Source organism: Lytechinus pictus, chromosome 5, assembly GCF_037042905.1.
Source record: "Lytechinus pictus isolate F3 Inbred chromosome 5, Lp3.0, whole genome shotgun sequence".
NCBI classification, from domain to species: Eukaryota; Metazoa; Echinodermata; class Echinoidea; order Temnopleuroida; family Toxopneustidae; genus Lytechinus; species Lytechinus pictus.
The window spans coordinates 20,287,585-20,303,455 of record NC_087249.1 but is presented as its reverse complement, the minus strand read 5'-3'; the positions used below and the strand labels follow the sequence as shown (position 1 = coordinate 20,303,455).

The 15,871-nt window shown below is 35.9% G+C and overlaps 1 protein-coding gene across 1 annotated transcript; it reads right to left on the bottom strand.

Annotated features, from left to right (window-relative positions):
• Positions 1 to 2,925: 2,925 nt before the first annotated feature.
• On the bottom strand, positions 2,926 to 14,800 carry LOC129262306 (snurportin-1-like). Its single transcript, XM_064099975.1, has 7 exons — positions 14,410 to 14,800; positions 12,219 to 12,396; positions 10,815 to 10,919; positions 9,651 to 9,747; positions 8,004 to 8,179; positions 6,443 to 6,523; positions 2,926 to 4,973 (listed from the first exon to the last, which is right to left on the bottom strand). Exons 1-7 carry the CDS (start codon positions 14,589 to 14,591, stop codon positions 4,698 to 4,700), a joined length of 1,095 nt encoding a protein of 364 aa, XP_063956045.1. The 5' UTR covers positions 14,592 to 14,800; the 3' UTR covers positions 2,926 to 4,697.
• Positions 14,801 to 15,871: the final 1,071 nt, after the last annotated feature.

The window sequence follows — 15,871 nt, the reverse complement described above, 5'->3', positions numbered from 1 at the left end:
TATAAAGAACGCTAGTCATTCTGTCATTCATGTTTTAAATCCGGTTTAGTCCCTAACTCTGGGGATGGCCAGATTCACCTTGCACTCACAGAGATCACCCTCACCCCCTACATTGTAACTCCACTTTACTCTATTCGGTGCATCCTCCTCCCTCAACCCAACCCTCCTTCTCTCCTCCACCACTTGCTTCTTCCATGTATTATTTGGTAGGTCCCATCGTCTCTCTGACCAGCCACATCGCCACTCAAGCAACCTTCTAAAACATGATCAATTTCAGCCATACCAACGTACTCAGTTTGCCTTTGCCATCTACCGTCTCTTCCAAAGGCTAACTTCTGCATCAAAACCTCTAGTCTTCTTCCATTTACAACGCACAACTACACTATAAACAAGAAAAACAATCACTTTGTGGCATGTTTTTTTTTTTATTTCTTGAATAAGCTCAATAACACTTGCAACAATGGCAGTATGTCAGTCCCAGAATAAACAAAACCAAGAATTATTGATGATTTTCATAACTTTATCACAAAATGCAAATGACCCGGCATTGTTCAGAGTTCCTTCTTTTATCTGATACACAAGTGATCATACATTCATGCATGAGTGAGCAAAAAAAAAAAAACAGGAAACCAGAATGTCAGTTGGCTGACAGTATCTGCATTTCAAAAATAAAATGTCTAAAAAGTTCATTATATACACCAATAAAAGATAATGGTAAAAAATATTTCTTTGCAACCATTCATGTACTTCTAAAACTTCTGTGTTTTCAGATTCCCTACCGTTTATTTAGCTATTGCTAAACTCTATGCACAGCTGATCTTCGACCAAACAGAGTGTCGAGTAAGTCTGACAGCAAGCCTGCAAAATGTCTTCATATTAGAAAATAAAATTATTGGAATTTAAGCTTCACTTTAAAGAAACATGAATGAGGAATCATAAAAGCAGGTGACAGAGATTCAAAACTTTACAATGGTAGGCAATTTGTCGTTCTTGCTTTCTTTTTTTGTGGGATGCACTGTATCCAACACAATCACAAGGAATTGCACCAGCACCAGAATTTTTTTTCTGTTTAAATGGCAATACATGTACATAGTTGCAAGATTACAAGATGATATAAATGTAGAGACAAAATACTATAATATTCCCACAGATTGAACACTATGAAATTGTTCCCTACTTTCCATAAGTGATTCTTAAAAAAATACCTGGTACTTTTAATAGTCGATGTATGTGAATTAATATGTGATGTGGGGCCAGTTGCTCAAAGAGTTGCGATCAAATACACTTGATTTTCAATCAATGAAACATGTAAGGTAAGGGACTTGGGGTTGATATGTAACAGACCCCTGGTCTATTTATTTGAATTGCTGGAAAATGATCAACTTAAAAAAAAAAAAAATTCAGAGATATGACAAAATCTGTATTCTGTTGGATGTCATAAATCTTTGTCACAAAAATTGTCATAAATTTTGTCTCTTCTCTTTAGCGCGCACCAAAAATATGCAGCTTTAATGCCCTTAATCCCAGTATACAAGTAAAAGATATGACAAAACTTATGACAGGGTCTAGCAGTCATAAATGTTGTCATATCTTTTAGTACCTAATATCGCAATACCCTGCTGACTAAATGTCAAGCATACAATCATATTATTTAGATTAGATTGTGGTACTAGTTTCACTCTTCATCCATGACTATTTTCAAAAGTATTTTTTCATGCTATAATTAGTTAGACCCTACTTATTGATTCCTCTCTTCTTTCTCTATTTTCCCTTTTTACCATCTCTCTTCTAAAAATCCTTCACAGCTCCCTGTCTCTCTTTGTAATTAAGCGCATTCATGCCAGCTACTGTATTGAAGATATGCCCCACATGCCATCGGGCCTTCCTATAGAAGGGTTCCCACTGAGAACTAACAGTGATTTTAATAGGTTTGCCTCCGAAAAGATGGGCGGGAACTTAGAGAGATATGACAGGCCAAAAGACAATGTTCAGAATACCAATTTGTGACAATCACAGCAGTGTCACATCTCTGAGAGAAATGACAAAATTTATGACAAAACTTATGAGAGTGTTCCACAATACCACCCTGGCCAGATGAATAGAACAATACATCCGGAGAAAAGCTTGGAAATCTGCATAGCAGAGCGAGACTATAGGCGCCGCTTTTCCGACGGCGACGGCGTCAACATCAAATCTTAACCTAAGGTTAAGTTTTTGAAATGACATCATAACTTAGAAAGTATATGGACCTAGTTCATGAAACTTGGGCATAAGGTTAATCAAGTATTAGTGAATATCCTGTGCGAGTTTCAGGTCACATGACCATGGTCAATGGTCATTTAAGGTCAATGAACTTTGGCCGTGTTGGGGGTATTTGTTGAATTACCATCCTAACTCTGAAGTTTATGGATCTATTTCATAAAACTTGGGATATAAGAGTAATCAAGTATCACTGAACATCCCCTGTGAGTTTCAGGTCACAAAACCGAGGTCAAAGGTCAGTTAAGGTCAATAAACTTAGGCCATGTTGGGGTAATTGTTGAATTGCCATCATAACTTTGAAAGTTTATGGATAGAGTGAATGAAATGTGGACATGGGTGTAGTTGACAAGTCTTAAGTCACCGTTCAAATGTCATCTATGGTCAATGAACGTGGTATTCTGTCATTATATGAATGGTGTTTTTGTAAATGATTATTTTATAGTAGCTTTCAAAGTTAGCACTGCTGCTATATTAAATCGCGTAATGCAGGCGAGACTGCCAGAGGCGTTCCACTTGTTTTTTTATTGTCTGCTTTTGGCACATTTGACTATTGTTTGGGCTTATGTCAAATAACAGTGATTATGAACACTTTGTCACTTTTCAGCTTGGATGTGATGAAAAGAATAAAATGACCTATTACTGCTCGTGCACATTTTGCGACCGTGAACAGGCTTATTGCACCTGTGAGATTTGAAAAAAGAATAATACTGGATAGATTTTTTTTATTTGAGTCGTCTCTGTAAAGACTAAATTTAACCATTTTCAGTATGGCAAATAAATTATGATTCACGTGAAGCAAAAATAGTTGCAACTGTAAAGTAATTTTTCGAATTTTTTGTATCGATCTTTCCTCTGAATCAACAGACGTTTCAGATGAAAGAGTGAAAAAAATAAGGGGAGGGGGTGTAAATAGTCTTTAAATAATAAGTGTAAATATGTATCTATAAGTGATATGTATATAATATATCCAGAAAAGAAATGTATATGAAAAAATATAAATACACATATGGTGTAACTGATATTGTAATCCGCTAGGTGTGACGGGAAAAAACAAGACTATATAGTAGGGAATTTTTTTTTTACGCTTACCTTCTTCTCTTAGTTTGTTTAATGCTTTATCATATATCTTTTGCACATTATCAGTTGTTCCCCATTCTTTTCCTTTTTTCCCCACTCTTATGCACCAGTTTATTATGCCTTTCTTTGTAACCTGTTTGACCCACCTCTCACTAATTCTCTTGTTATTCATCTCTTCCTCATACCCTCTATCACTGTTTTGTTCCAGATCCTGTTTGATGTTGCCTGCCTCATTATCTTAATCTCTCTTGGCTTGAGGTCTCTTACTGGCCTTACTTACACTAACTTCCCTTTGTGTCTGCCTACTCTTTTTCTTTCATCCCCTTCACTAACCTGCTTGGTCTTCTCTACTCACTAATGCCCCTTTTGTCTCCTTGTTTCTAGTGTTGCTGTAGCTTGTCTGTGGTCTATGTTATGGTTGTTCCACTTTATATGTTTGTCATTTTGCCTCCGACGAAGATTCTGCTAGGATCGAAAGCTTAGGCCCCCATTTGACTTTCTAATTTACTCCATTGGCTCTCTTTTATTAGATAAGCAGTTTTCAGCAGCTTCTTTTTGCCAATATCAATTAAAAGATATAAAATGCCATAAAAATATAAGAACAAAAAACGTCACCTATCATCAAGGTTTCCTTTTTGCACCTTGTATTCTTTGCTTTATGAGCTGAATCCAAGTCCCAGGTCCTGTTTCATCAAAGACTTCTTATAATAACAAATGCACAATTTCAATAACAAATGGTTTCAATAGCTTTTGAATGTTATTGCAAATTTGTTTTCATAATAAGTTTTATGGAAACGGACCCTGTCTCCAATAACTTATTTCTAATCTTCCTACATCTTGCCTATTTCATCAAATTTTCAGGGATGACAAACTTGTATGTACTATTTAAATATTGTGAGGGTTTAATTTAGCCCTAAAAATGTAAAAAAGATAGTCAGTGCAAACTACCATTGCATTCAATAAAAAAGGGAAATTCAGAAAAAAAAACAGAAGCAGGAAAAACAGTTCCTGACAGAAACTATTTCCCTGGTTGCAAAAAGAATGTTGGAAGGGAATCGGTCTTTTTCCCTTTCCAGCAGTAGATACATGTGTTGTAATATGATAGGAGAGGGGGAGTGTTTCCTATATCAGACACCTGTATTATTCTTGGCAAATATCACAATAGTTGGCACCTCTTAATATTGCAGAATTGCTTGAAAGAGGGTGCCTCAGTGTCACCCTTGATGTCAACCTGGATACAAGTGAATCAGATAATAAAATACAGGGTCTACTTTGACGACCACCATCAACATGGCAAATTAATGTCCAAAGAGTATCCTGCTGCTTCTCTGAAATTGAGGAACAACCTCTCGCATACCTCAGCTCTTTGCTGGTGATTCATCCATGGCCTCTATCTTCGCATCTCCTTTCCCATCCTTTGGACTCTGCACCGTCTGCTCAGGTTTAGCAGGTGAAGGGGTGGATGAAGGGGGTCTCAGTTGCGCCCCAAGTGGTCTCTTGGCCATCAGGGCGTCTGGTATGGGTACGCCCAGGATCTCCGGCAGCATCCAGGGTTTCAGCCAACCGACCAGTGGGGTGACACCGGGGGTGTAGTGAAGCGCCTTGTGGTAGAAGAGTAGCCCATCCAACTCATCCTGAGCAAGATAATAATGAATTCAGATGGGACTTTGGGTTAGATGAATTGTGCATTCCAGGAGAGCATCTCATCAACCCTCGTCATCGGACAAGTTTCTTTTTTGATTGGCTGAGCAGCACAAGTGTCTGACTGTTACTTACTGTTAGATTAAAACACACTTGCCCAAATTCACAAAGGTGGTTTTGAAAACCATTGATTGAACCCATGATTTATGCAAATTTCCTGTATAGATTACGCTTATTTACCACATATATTAAAAAAGGTCCAATGCTGATGCGCGCTTTTGTCACAGTGCGCCAAATTGACGCCTTTTGCCCTAAGTACGCTACTAGTATTTCATTCATGGGTCCATTGTTTGAAGAGTGGACTCATTAATTCAAAACAGTGGACTCATGAACAAAATAGCGTACTTAACCATGGCAACAGGCGTAAATTGATCCTACACATTATAAACATGGACAAATTATTAAAACATGTCGAAAAGGAGCATTTCTGAATATCCTGCAATAAGATAGACTTTTTTTAAATCCAAAATTAGACCACATGCTTGTTAAAAGTCAAAATCTTATAATATTCCCCATGAGTAAGGATTGTCCCTTTTGAGTAAAGACAATTGGCAGGTTCAAGTTTGCATGCGTCTCTTTAACAAGAAATAAATTTACAGATAAGCAGAATGAAAGCCGGAAACAAAATTGCTATCAAAGAGGACATTCAAACAAATTTGATCTCAACAAAGTTTATTCTTTTCCTCTAAAAAGACTGAACAATGCAATATCTACACATCGGAGTTTTTTTGAGAAATTCACAACTACACAACTGCAAAATTTACCAATTGCTATAATGATAATTCAGAATTATATAAAATTCAAGTAAGGATTTAGTTCATAGGAAAAACTTTTTCAGTTTCATGGTAACGGAATTACATCCATTTTGTAGTAGAGATTTGAAAAATTTGAAAATACCCATGATAAAGACATTTGCTACTGGTACTTATTACACCTTCACACACAAAATTAGATGATTTCGAACCATTTTGTTATCAAATTTATCCAAAATAATGTAAAATATATGTTCTCTAATTGAAAATGGTCATCAAATTCAAAAGATCGTTCAGCAAAAACCGTAAAAGATATTTAAAAAAGGTTTTCAGTTCCTTAAAATATAAGGTTTTGTGTAAAAAGGACACTCACATTCAGATCCATATTATTAATTTTGAAATTTACTGTTTTACCCTCTCCCATGTGGAATTGCCCCTATACAAGTCCAAAAGGCAATAAAATGTCAAAGGTAAACGCAGGTGAATTTTTTTATTGATCATGCCATAAAATCAAGAAATACACTGTATACAAAGATGCAAAACACAATGGTTGACATTCAGTCCACTAGTTTCTCATTTTTTATCTGTTTATATTTCTTCAAATCTACCAATGTGTACCCCCTCAATAAAACATGATTCAAAACCCCTACCTTGAATGGCATAGGCTGGGCCATAGCATCTTGTAACGTCTGTGTATCACACTTGAAGGAGGGAAGGCCAAAAAATGTCATCTGAAATATTGAAATATATGAGAACATGAATAGAAAAAAAACATATGATATTTATGAATGACTAGAACAAAGGGGAATAGTTTTATTATAAATAAAAATTATAGTAGGTTATCCGACACGATATGAAACAAAATGTGATCAATTAGTGATCAATTAAAGGTAAAAGAAAGTAGTTGCAGTAAACTTTTTTTTTCTTGAGAAAGTCTTTAAAATCAAGGTTAACTGCAACCATATTATCATCTATAGATCAAGATCCGGTACATTGAAATAAACTTATCTTTGTTAAATCATTAAATTTTAGCTGAAAACCAATAATTCTGATGATCATTAACACAAACAGGCATATGTGGGACATTGTATTGATATTTCCTTGAAAAATACCTGACATTTGATGGAATTTCATGCTTATTTGCTAATTTCTCAGCAATTACACATTTTACCAGAGCCACTTGTATTTATGAATACAAACACTTGGGTGGTCATTTTAGTGGATTCTATTCGAACTCATTTTGAGAACTTCACCACAATTGGCATTACTAAATTATATTTTTTTACAACAATTTTTTTCCATGAAATTGTTGTCCTTAATAAAAAAAAATGTTTGTTCGTAACAGCAAACTTTACAATGCATTAATAAAGTGGAAAGGGCATTTCTTTTAAATTCAGTACACACATGAACAGGGTTCCCAGCTTTTCAAGAAAACAAAATTCCCTGATTTTTCCCTGATGAAGTTAAAAAAATTCTGTGATAACTATTTAAACCCATTCCCAAGTTTCAAATGTTTTCTAGGTTGTTGCAGTGTATTACATGTATTTTCAGTATAAAAACAATAATGTAAAACTAATTAGTACCACCATAACCAGTCATTCAATGTTTTGATATGCAACAAAACATAACAGAGTCTGACTGACTAACGTGCTCTTGACCTTTTGGCCGATCAAAATTCCGATTTTTTCGTCATTTGAGGTATTTTCCATAATTTGAAGGTATCTTTAATCAAATTCCCTGATTTTTCCCTGACTGGAAACAAGTAAAAATAATTTTCCCTGAATTTCCCGATGGGCTGGGAACTCTGATGAACCCGCAAGTTTGAAAACCCTTTTCACAGTGAAAATCATGTATATGAGCCCATTTCCATGCAACAAACTAGTAAATTATATACCACTGCATAATAAAACATCACAATTTGAAATGGTGAAAATGTATTAAAGTTTAAACGTGGCCCCTCACAATGCTGGGGGAGGGGGGGGGGGGGGGTTGGAATAGAATTTACATGATAATACCCTACATTTTGCAATCTAGTAAACATGGTATTAAAGAATGTGTGTACAGTGTATATCATCTTCAACCTCTTTTTAGTAAGAGGATATAAAGTAAAATGAAAAAAAAATAGATTACATTAAAATGCAGAAAATCTAATATTCCCATTTCCACTGGAATAATCGCAAATTTAAAATGATCACAAGATCAGTAGCTTACGGGATGTTTCTTGAAACCGGTAGCCAGATCTGGTTCCTCCGCTAGCTTAGAATGAAGCCAATAAAACCTGAACTCAGTCTCGCTGTCATACACAGGATGACCATGCCAGCACATACAATCTAACACCCAATAGGTTCTGTGGATCTCACTGTAGATACAGTCAAGGATAGTGTAATCTGAAATCATAAAAAATATGAATGAAATTGGGAATTAGCACATGTTCTAAAATCTGGTTTAACATAATCTCTGCGGACTAACAATGGTTAGCTAAATTATTCACTTCAATTGTGTATACATGTTTGTGTTTGTGTAGCCCTTGATAAATTATTGTTTTTACTACTCCAGTGCTCCTACATTTGTTGGTTGTATATTTGCATTCCTTTTTAACATATTTTTATATACATATTTTTCATCAATTTTGAATGTTCTGCATATGTATTCATATCGTAGGTAATTTGTTTCATATCAAAATATTTATGCTACATTTATATAAATAAATTAACTGAATTTAATTGAATGTGCTTGATTGATCGGAATTTTGGTACTCAACTACAAAACGTGTCTGATTATGATCAACATAGTTCTAAATGTAAAACTGGATCTCTGTATTAAATAAAACAGACACAAAAACATTTTGACTACATTTTGAGTCAAAATGTTGACTATAAGCTTAGTTCCACAACAATTACAAAGGAATTCCTAAATCATTATAATGTAAATTTTTAGCAGTTTAAGGATCCAACTGACATTTTGGCATGTTACAGATAAATACCAGTTGTGGTAACGATCTCAAAGTGAGTTCTAGCAGAATCCAATGAAATGCGCCAAATAGCTCTGTTAAAGAAAATGCGTAATTGCTGAGAAATGAGCAAAATACGCATGGAATTCCATCAAATGTCGATATTTTTTGAAGCAATATTAATACACTGTCCCAGCTATGCATTTCTGTGTTATTGATTTTGAGCTAAGATTTCATGATTTACAAAGATAAGTTTACATTAACGTACCAGATCTAGATGTATGAAAATATTTTGACAATTAACCTTGATTTTAAAGACTTTCTCATGAAATATTTGTTTGCTGCAACTACTGTCTTTCACCTTTAAGGATCAATAGTTACATGATCATCCTTCAAAATACCTAGTTCGCCTTGTCACAATTTGCGCCATAATTGAAACTGCGATCTAACCCGTGGAGTAATCGTACTGATCGTGTCAGATCTTATCAGATCTTGAGGTCAATCGCGGCAATAGTTTTGATAGTAGAAGAAAATTTGGATGGCACAAAAATTTTCGCGATCAGCAACTAAAGGCAAATTGTAACGGATCGCACGGCATTGGGATTGAGGTATAACATATATGTACATTGTACACAGAAAAAATATTTTTCAGCGCATATTGTGTACCTAGCATATGATTTGAGATGACATGATATTTGCTCCAGTGACAACTGCTCGTCTAAGATAGGGTTACAATACGGTTTTATGTTAGGTTTAGGGATAGGTTAAGGATAGGGTTATAGTGTTAAAGCAAGGGTTGAAGTTGGTCATTCCATTAGTGTGTGGAATTTACAGCAGAGCAATTGTCGCCGGAGCAAATGTCATGGAACCGATTTTTCAAATGCTGAGCGAAGCAGAGTTCTACTTACTTGATCTACTCCTACTCTGTCCACTTGATCCACCTGGTAGAGCACTCGGAAACTGGTTCATACAATGACCACTCTTTGTGTAGTGGCAGGTCCGGCCCTAGAATATAAATTGATTTGGACAAAACACTTTTAAATACCAGAGTTACATTACCCTGCATGTACCTGCTATACAGACATGTTGGTCATTGCAGTGTGCATCGGTCATTTAAGCTACATGGTGAGTTATGAATTGATGCAGGGGTTTGAGTCTTGGTCACCTCTTTTAAAAAGGTTATGGATTCTGTCCCAATAAAAAAAAAACTCAATCACACACACAGTTATACAAACATACTGTATTGAAATCTTTGCGAAAGCTAAACCCACTTACTTTACATGAAAGTGACTGGAATTTTCAGATTGCTTGGAAACGATTTTGATTGAAATTGACTCAATAGTTACTCTTATCAATGGAAACTGAATGTGGACTGTGGATAGAAGTGATAAAAACAGAATCTTAAAAGATAACCCAATGAGACAGAAATTGTGTTGTTTTTCTTCCCTAAGGAGATTTTGCACCATTTTTTTTCACTGCAGAGGGCACTTTTGCAATCCCTATTTCATGTCATGATGGACTCACTCTGTATGAAGTGAAAACTCTACAGACAGATCAGTTGATTGATTGCACAGAGATCACTTGCACCCACTATGGCAAAAAAGTATGCATAAACAATTGGTGACCACCATTCATTTCAGGTTACACTGATGGATCCGGACAGAAAAATCTCATTAAGTTGTTCCTCTTGTTATGCATGACTGGAATACATTCTTAGGTTTTAGTCCACTACGTAAGAATATATAATTTGGCACAAGAAAAGGCTCAACAGTTATTCGTAACTACTCTGTGAAAAAAATAAAATGCCATTAATTTCTTGACTTTAAGTCAGACTTAACTCTTTGTGGAACATTTCCAGAATTAGTGAATAAAAAAAATATAATAATGCGATGAATTTCATTCTTGTCTGATTTTGATGACATTGTTAGTAACATGCTCAATTAATTTGTCCGTGATCATTCAAATCAACTTGCTCTAGGGGTGGACTTGGCCATTACAATTGAAAGATGCAGTAAGATGCATTCTTTTATAGTGAAAATAATGATTAAAATTGATTTGGATTTTGGACTGACCTTGCTTGTTATGATGAATGTCCTTCTTCCCTTTGGACATGGAACCATCAACCAATTCTCTGCCAAGTCTGATGGAACATCATCTAACCATTCGGATAACATCAACTGTATTGAAATAGATTAGAAATAGAATGTCATCAAACTATTCAGATAACGACTGTATGGAAATAGTATATATGGAATGTCATCACACTATTCACAAATAAAATCAACTGTAAGAAAATAGATCAGATATGGCATGGCATCAATAACATCTACTGCTATGCCACCAAATCATTCAGATAACATCAACTGTATGGAAATTGATCAGATGAGCTGTTAAAGACCCAGATCAGAGCTAAAAATTATATTGATATATGGGAAAAAGCTACATACATGTAATACAAAAAAATGTATGTTTTATGCATATTCTCCGCACTACAGCTCAGTATTTTGCTTGAGAAAAACTCAAATTAATGGGTTTCGACAATAGGCTTTATCAAGCTTCTCAATGGCCTGAATATGTGTCATCACAATGTGTCATGAGGGTTGTGATTCCATAGGTTTGTACACGTGTAGAAAAGAAGGATTTCCAGATTATGAATTATATATTTTTTTTTTCAATTTGCATGGGAAAGTGACTCTTATGATATTCAGAGCTCAAATGGAAGGAAATCCACAACTCTTCAGTAGGATTTTTTTTTAATTTCTTTCTTTGGCTCTTATTAGGCCTAAATTGCTGTCAGGAAAAGTTGTTACACATAATCTGAATGCAGATATAATTGGAAAGCTGCGCCAAATAAGGGTGAAATTATATATGGCAAACGAGTCCAAAGCTGTAGATTGTTTCAATTCAAGCTTGTAGGAAATTATATGTACATGATACAGGGAATAATTTTGATTTACAAATTTGAATAGCATTTTTGGTCATAAGAGTTCTCAAAGTACAGTCCTATGTGAAAATTTGCTATACAAAAGACTTTATGCATAGCAGTCTTTTACAAATGTGGAGCAAATTGCAATGCGATACCAGGAAAATTATTCCCTGTGATATCTCTATGTGATAGAAATTAAGAAAATAAAATGCGTAATTTGAAAAGCAGAAAAATTACCCAGTTTTTCTGTGTACAAACCTACGTCATCACAACGCTTCTAAGTCAACATGACGTCACAGTCTCGAGCCCGGTGAAAAGTACAGGAAAGCCTATTTTCGAAGCCCCATAATGGGAGCTATTCTTCAGCAAAATCCTTAGCTGGTAGCACTGAAAGTACATAAAGCTTGCAATGTTGTGTTTACAAAGTAATAAGCTTTAGATTTGGATATGATTTGTCAATTTCACTTTTGGTCTGGGTCTTTAATAATAAAGCATTAAAATTGCATAATATTAGAAAGAGAAAATTTACAGCAAAATGCAAATATTGTACCTGATTGCTGTAATATCGTTCCTTCTTTCCTTTTCTTTTTCCCTTGTTACTCCTATTTTTCCCCGAAGTTGGTGAGGTGTGATCCATGGTTTCCTCTTCCTCGTCATCACTGAGTGTAATGTTCGCATAATCTTCTTCAGCAAGCTTCCTGGCTACATCAGCGTAGTCTCTACGTTTCCTGTAAAAAAAAAGAAAAGAAAGAAACTTACACTTTTTGACAGTGTTAAGCAAATTTGGCATCACTCTCTATAAAATTTAACGTAGGCCAAGTATGAGTAGTATGACTATGGGAAATAATAAATTAGACCATACACTACAGTATGGGCCTTAGAAGGACAATACATTTCTGTACTAAACAAGCAAGTTCTCAAATTATTAGACTACTGTCAGTAGCTTGTTTAGTACAGAAATGTATTGTGTTTGTGACCACCACAAGTCTTTCCAAAATAGTCTATGCAAAATATTTACAAGGTAGAAAAACGAAATTAAGCATCCGCACACTCATGAGACTGGCGCAGTTACTCCGTCTACCTCAGGCGATGGTTCGTGTAGGCTCCACTACACTTCACTACCGCCACCCTCCGCTACACCTACCCAAACCCTCGGGGGACAAATACTCGCTCTCAAAAACCAGTGACAAACTGTGTCACTTTTTGGTAAGGCAACACGTCATGTAAAAATAAGACACTAAGCGTACTCTACACGGTCCTACAGTGACTAAACTTTCTATCGGACACAGACTCACTCCTTGCCCTTTCTTGTAGTTGTAAACGTCTCAAAATCGGTGATTTGAAGCCAGTTCCAAGTTCCCCACACGTATTAATAATTCACTGCCAAATAAAAATGGTGAATGCGAATTGCGTACGACCCGTGCGCAATTCACATTAACCATTTTGGATTCTGCATGGTATATTATATTGGATGGCTCAGAATGGAATACCAGAAATATTTCAAGAGTTTAAAAAAATATTTTACGATCATAAAATATTTTTTAAAACTCTTGAAATATTTCTGGTATTCCATTCTGAGCCATCCAATATAATATAAATATTCATGCTGTTTGAGGTTGCGACCCTGGCGTACGATGTTTTGAAAGCGGCCGTGAATAACACGTGTGAGGAATTAGATACTGGCCAAAATCACAAATTTTGAGGATGACCGGAAGATGGACACGGAGTGAAATAAGGGCGAATAGTAAGAAATTAAGCTTTTATTTATTGTTGATGTCTTTAAAAAAAATTTTTTTTACAACAAATGTGCATTTTTTCCCACCTTTGCCACTCGGGGGTATCCGAACGGTTCACTGTCTTGATGTTCGGGTAGGTGGAGCGTAGTGTAGCGGTAGTGAAGTGGAGTGGAGCCTGCACGAACATCACTTGAGGTAGCATGTTGTGTGATACCTCAGGCGATGTTCGTGCAGGCTCCACTCCACTTCACTACCGCTACACTACGCTCCACCTACCCGAACATCGTGACAGTGAACTAGATCGGATATTCCGAGTCATAAAAGGTGGGATGGCAATCATGGTTATCGTAAAAATTAAAGAAAAAAAATATAAAGAGGGATATGAATGACTTAATATCTTACTTTACACCCGTATTTCACTCCGTGTCCATCCTCCGGTTATCCTCAAAATTTGCGATTTTGGGCCAGTATCTTTTTCCTCACACGTATTATTCACAGCCGATTTCAAAACATCGCATGCGATCGGTTGCTGATCGATCGCGATCGCATACGATGTTTTGAAATCGGTCGTGAATAATACGTGTGAGGAAAAAGATACTGGCCCAAAATCACCAATTTTGAGGATAACCGGAGGATGGACACGGAGTGAAATACGGGTGTAAAGTCTAGTGAAAGTAAGATATTAAGTCATTCATATACCTCTTTATATATTTTTTTTCTTTAATTTTTACGATAACCATGATTGCCATCCCACCTTTTATGACTCGGAATATCCGATCTAGTTCACTGTCCCGATGTTCGGGTAGGTGGAGCGTAGTGTAGCGGTAGTGAAGTGGAGTGGAGCCTGCACGAACATCGCCTGAGGTAGTTGTGTGAGTGAGTTGTGTGAGTGAACGTAACTTAAATTCAAGTTAAGTCACACATGCATAGACACAAATGAAAAGAGAGGAGAAAAGTTCAGGATGAGGACCAAGACAGTTTGATTTTTAAAAAAATAGTGCATACTCTCTCTGAAACCGCAGTTTCTCCTTCCGTCTCTCCCACTGACTTTGCTTACTGTCCCGCGTCTTGAACATACACATCCTGGGATGCACCGTCGCCGAACTTTCCGCGGAGAAAGAGACTCCGACCGTCCCAGAAAATGCCGCTGCCAGATCGTCCAACTTTAAATTTGGTTCAGTCGACATATTGCCGATGAAGGTGATATCGAAGACAGGATTCAAACAAAAATATCAGTTCAAAAGAAAACGGGAAAATGACAAATACGAATAAATATGATGTAAGAGGTAGAACAATTTATTTTTTATTTTGGAAGTCTGGAGCAACATGCAGCGTGAAGCAGACCGAAACAGCGAGAGATCGCGGTTATTATTTATGAAGCGCTTTACCTATCTATGGAAAGCCAGTGTTAATGATTCCACCACTCAAAATAAACATGTAAAGGGGTGCAATTTTGTTATTATTGAAAAATAATGCTCTGTTTAGCATTTAGAACATCATCAAAATATCACAATGAAAGCAATTGAAATCGTTTGACCCCCAAAATATATGATTTAACCGATTGTAGTATAAAGAAAAGATTATTTGACTGGATATGTGTTACTCTCGTTCGTTCAATGCAATCATTTCAAAATCAATAATTCAAAGCAAGTTCTACCAGAGTTTTAAAGGGATGTTCAGGGCTGAAAATATTTATATCTAAATAAATAGAGTAAAATTTACAAAGCAAAATGCTGAAATTTCATCAGAATCGGATAACAAATAACGAAGTTATTGAATTTTAAAGTTTATCAATATTTTGTGAAAACACGGTTATATGCACATCGTTATGAATATTCATTATACTTCCATTCCCTCTTGTAAACAAGTCTTCAACATCCGCCCACAACAAATACTTCCTTCAAAAGCTTCAATGATGGGTGCCTTACATGCTTACATATAGAATCGAGGGTCTTGTTTGTTAGGCAGTTAGAGGAGAGGAAAATGGGGGGGGGGGCCGGGGGGGGGAGGGGGTCAAAGTGATGGGGGTTTTGAAAGAATGGTTTCATTGCTTCAATTCGTATCGAGGCTAATTTGTTTTTGTGCATTCTGGAAAATGCATGTTTATAATGACTATTATGTTTATTATAGCGTCATTTTGTGACTATTTACACTTGCTATATTAATTAGAAATATGTTTGAACAAGAAATATAATCTAACGAACAAATTTCGGTCAATAAATTGAAAAATATATTTCAAACATATACGTAGATAAAAATAAAAGTAGTTTTGAGAGAAAAAAAAATTACACAATTAATAATTGAAAATTCCATGGCCCTAGGAAGCGGAGGTTCTGGGGTGAAGCACCCCCAAGATTTTTTCATGGGGGGGGGGGGGGCTGGGTGTGTTATTCTCCACAGGCAGCACACCCTTAAAATTCTGGTAAGTGTTAAAAGATGAAGGCATGTAACCATAATGACCTATAAT

Bases quoted from the DNA above. Each gene is read 5' to 3' on its own strand.
- LOC129262306 (XM_064099975.1), bottom strand. From the start codon at position 14,591: ATGTCGACTGAACCAAATTTAAAGTTGGACGATCTGGCAGCGGCATTT. The intron at 10,920-12,218 runs GTACAATATTTG...ATTTCAATACAG, and splicing joins AACGATATTACAGCAATCAG to TTGATGTTATCCGAATGGTT. The intron at 6,524-8,003 runs GTAAGCTACTGA...TCAATATTTCAG, and splicing joins CCGGTTTCAAGAAACATCCC to ATGACATTTTTTGGCCTTCC.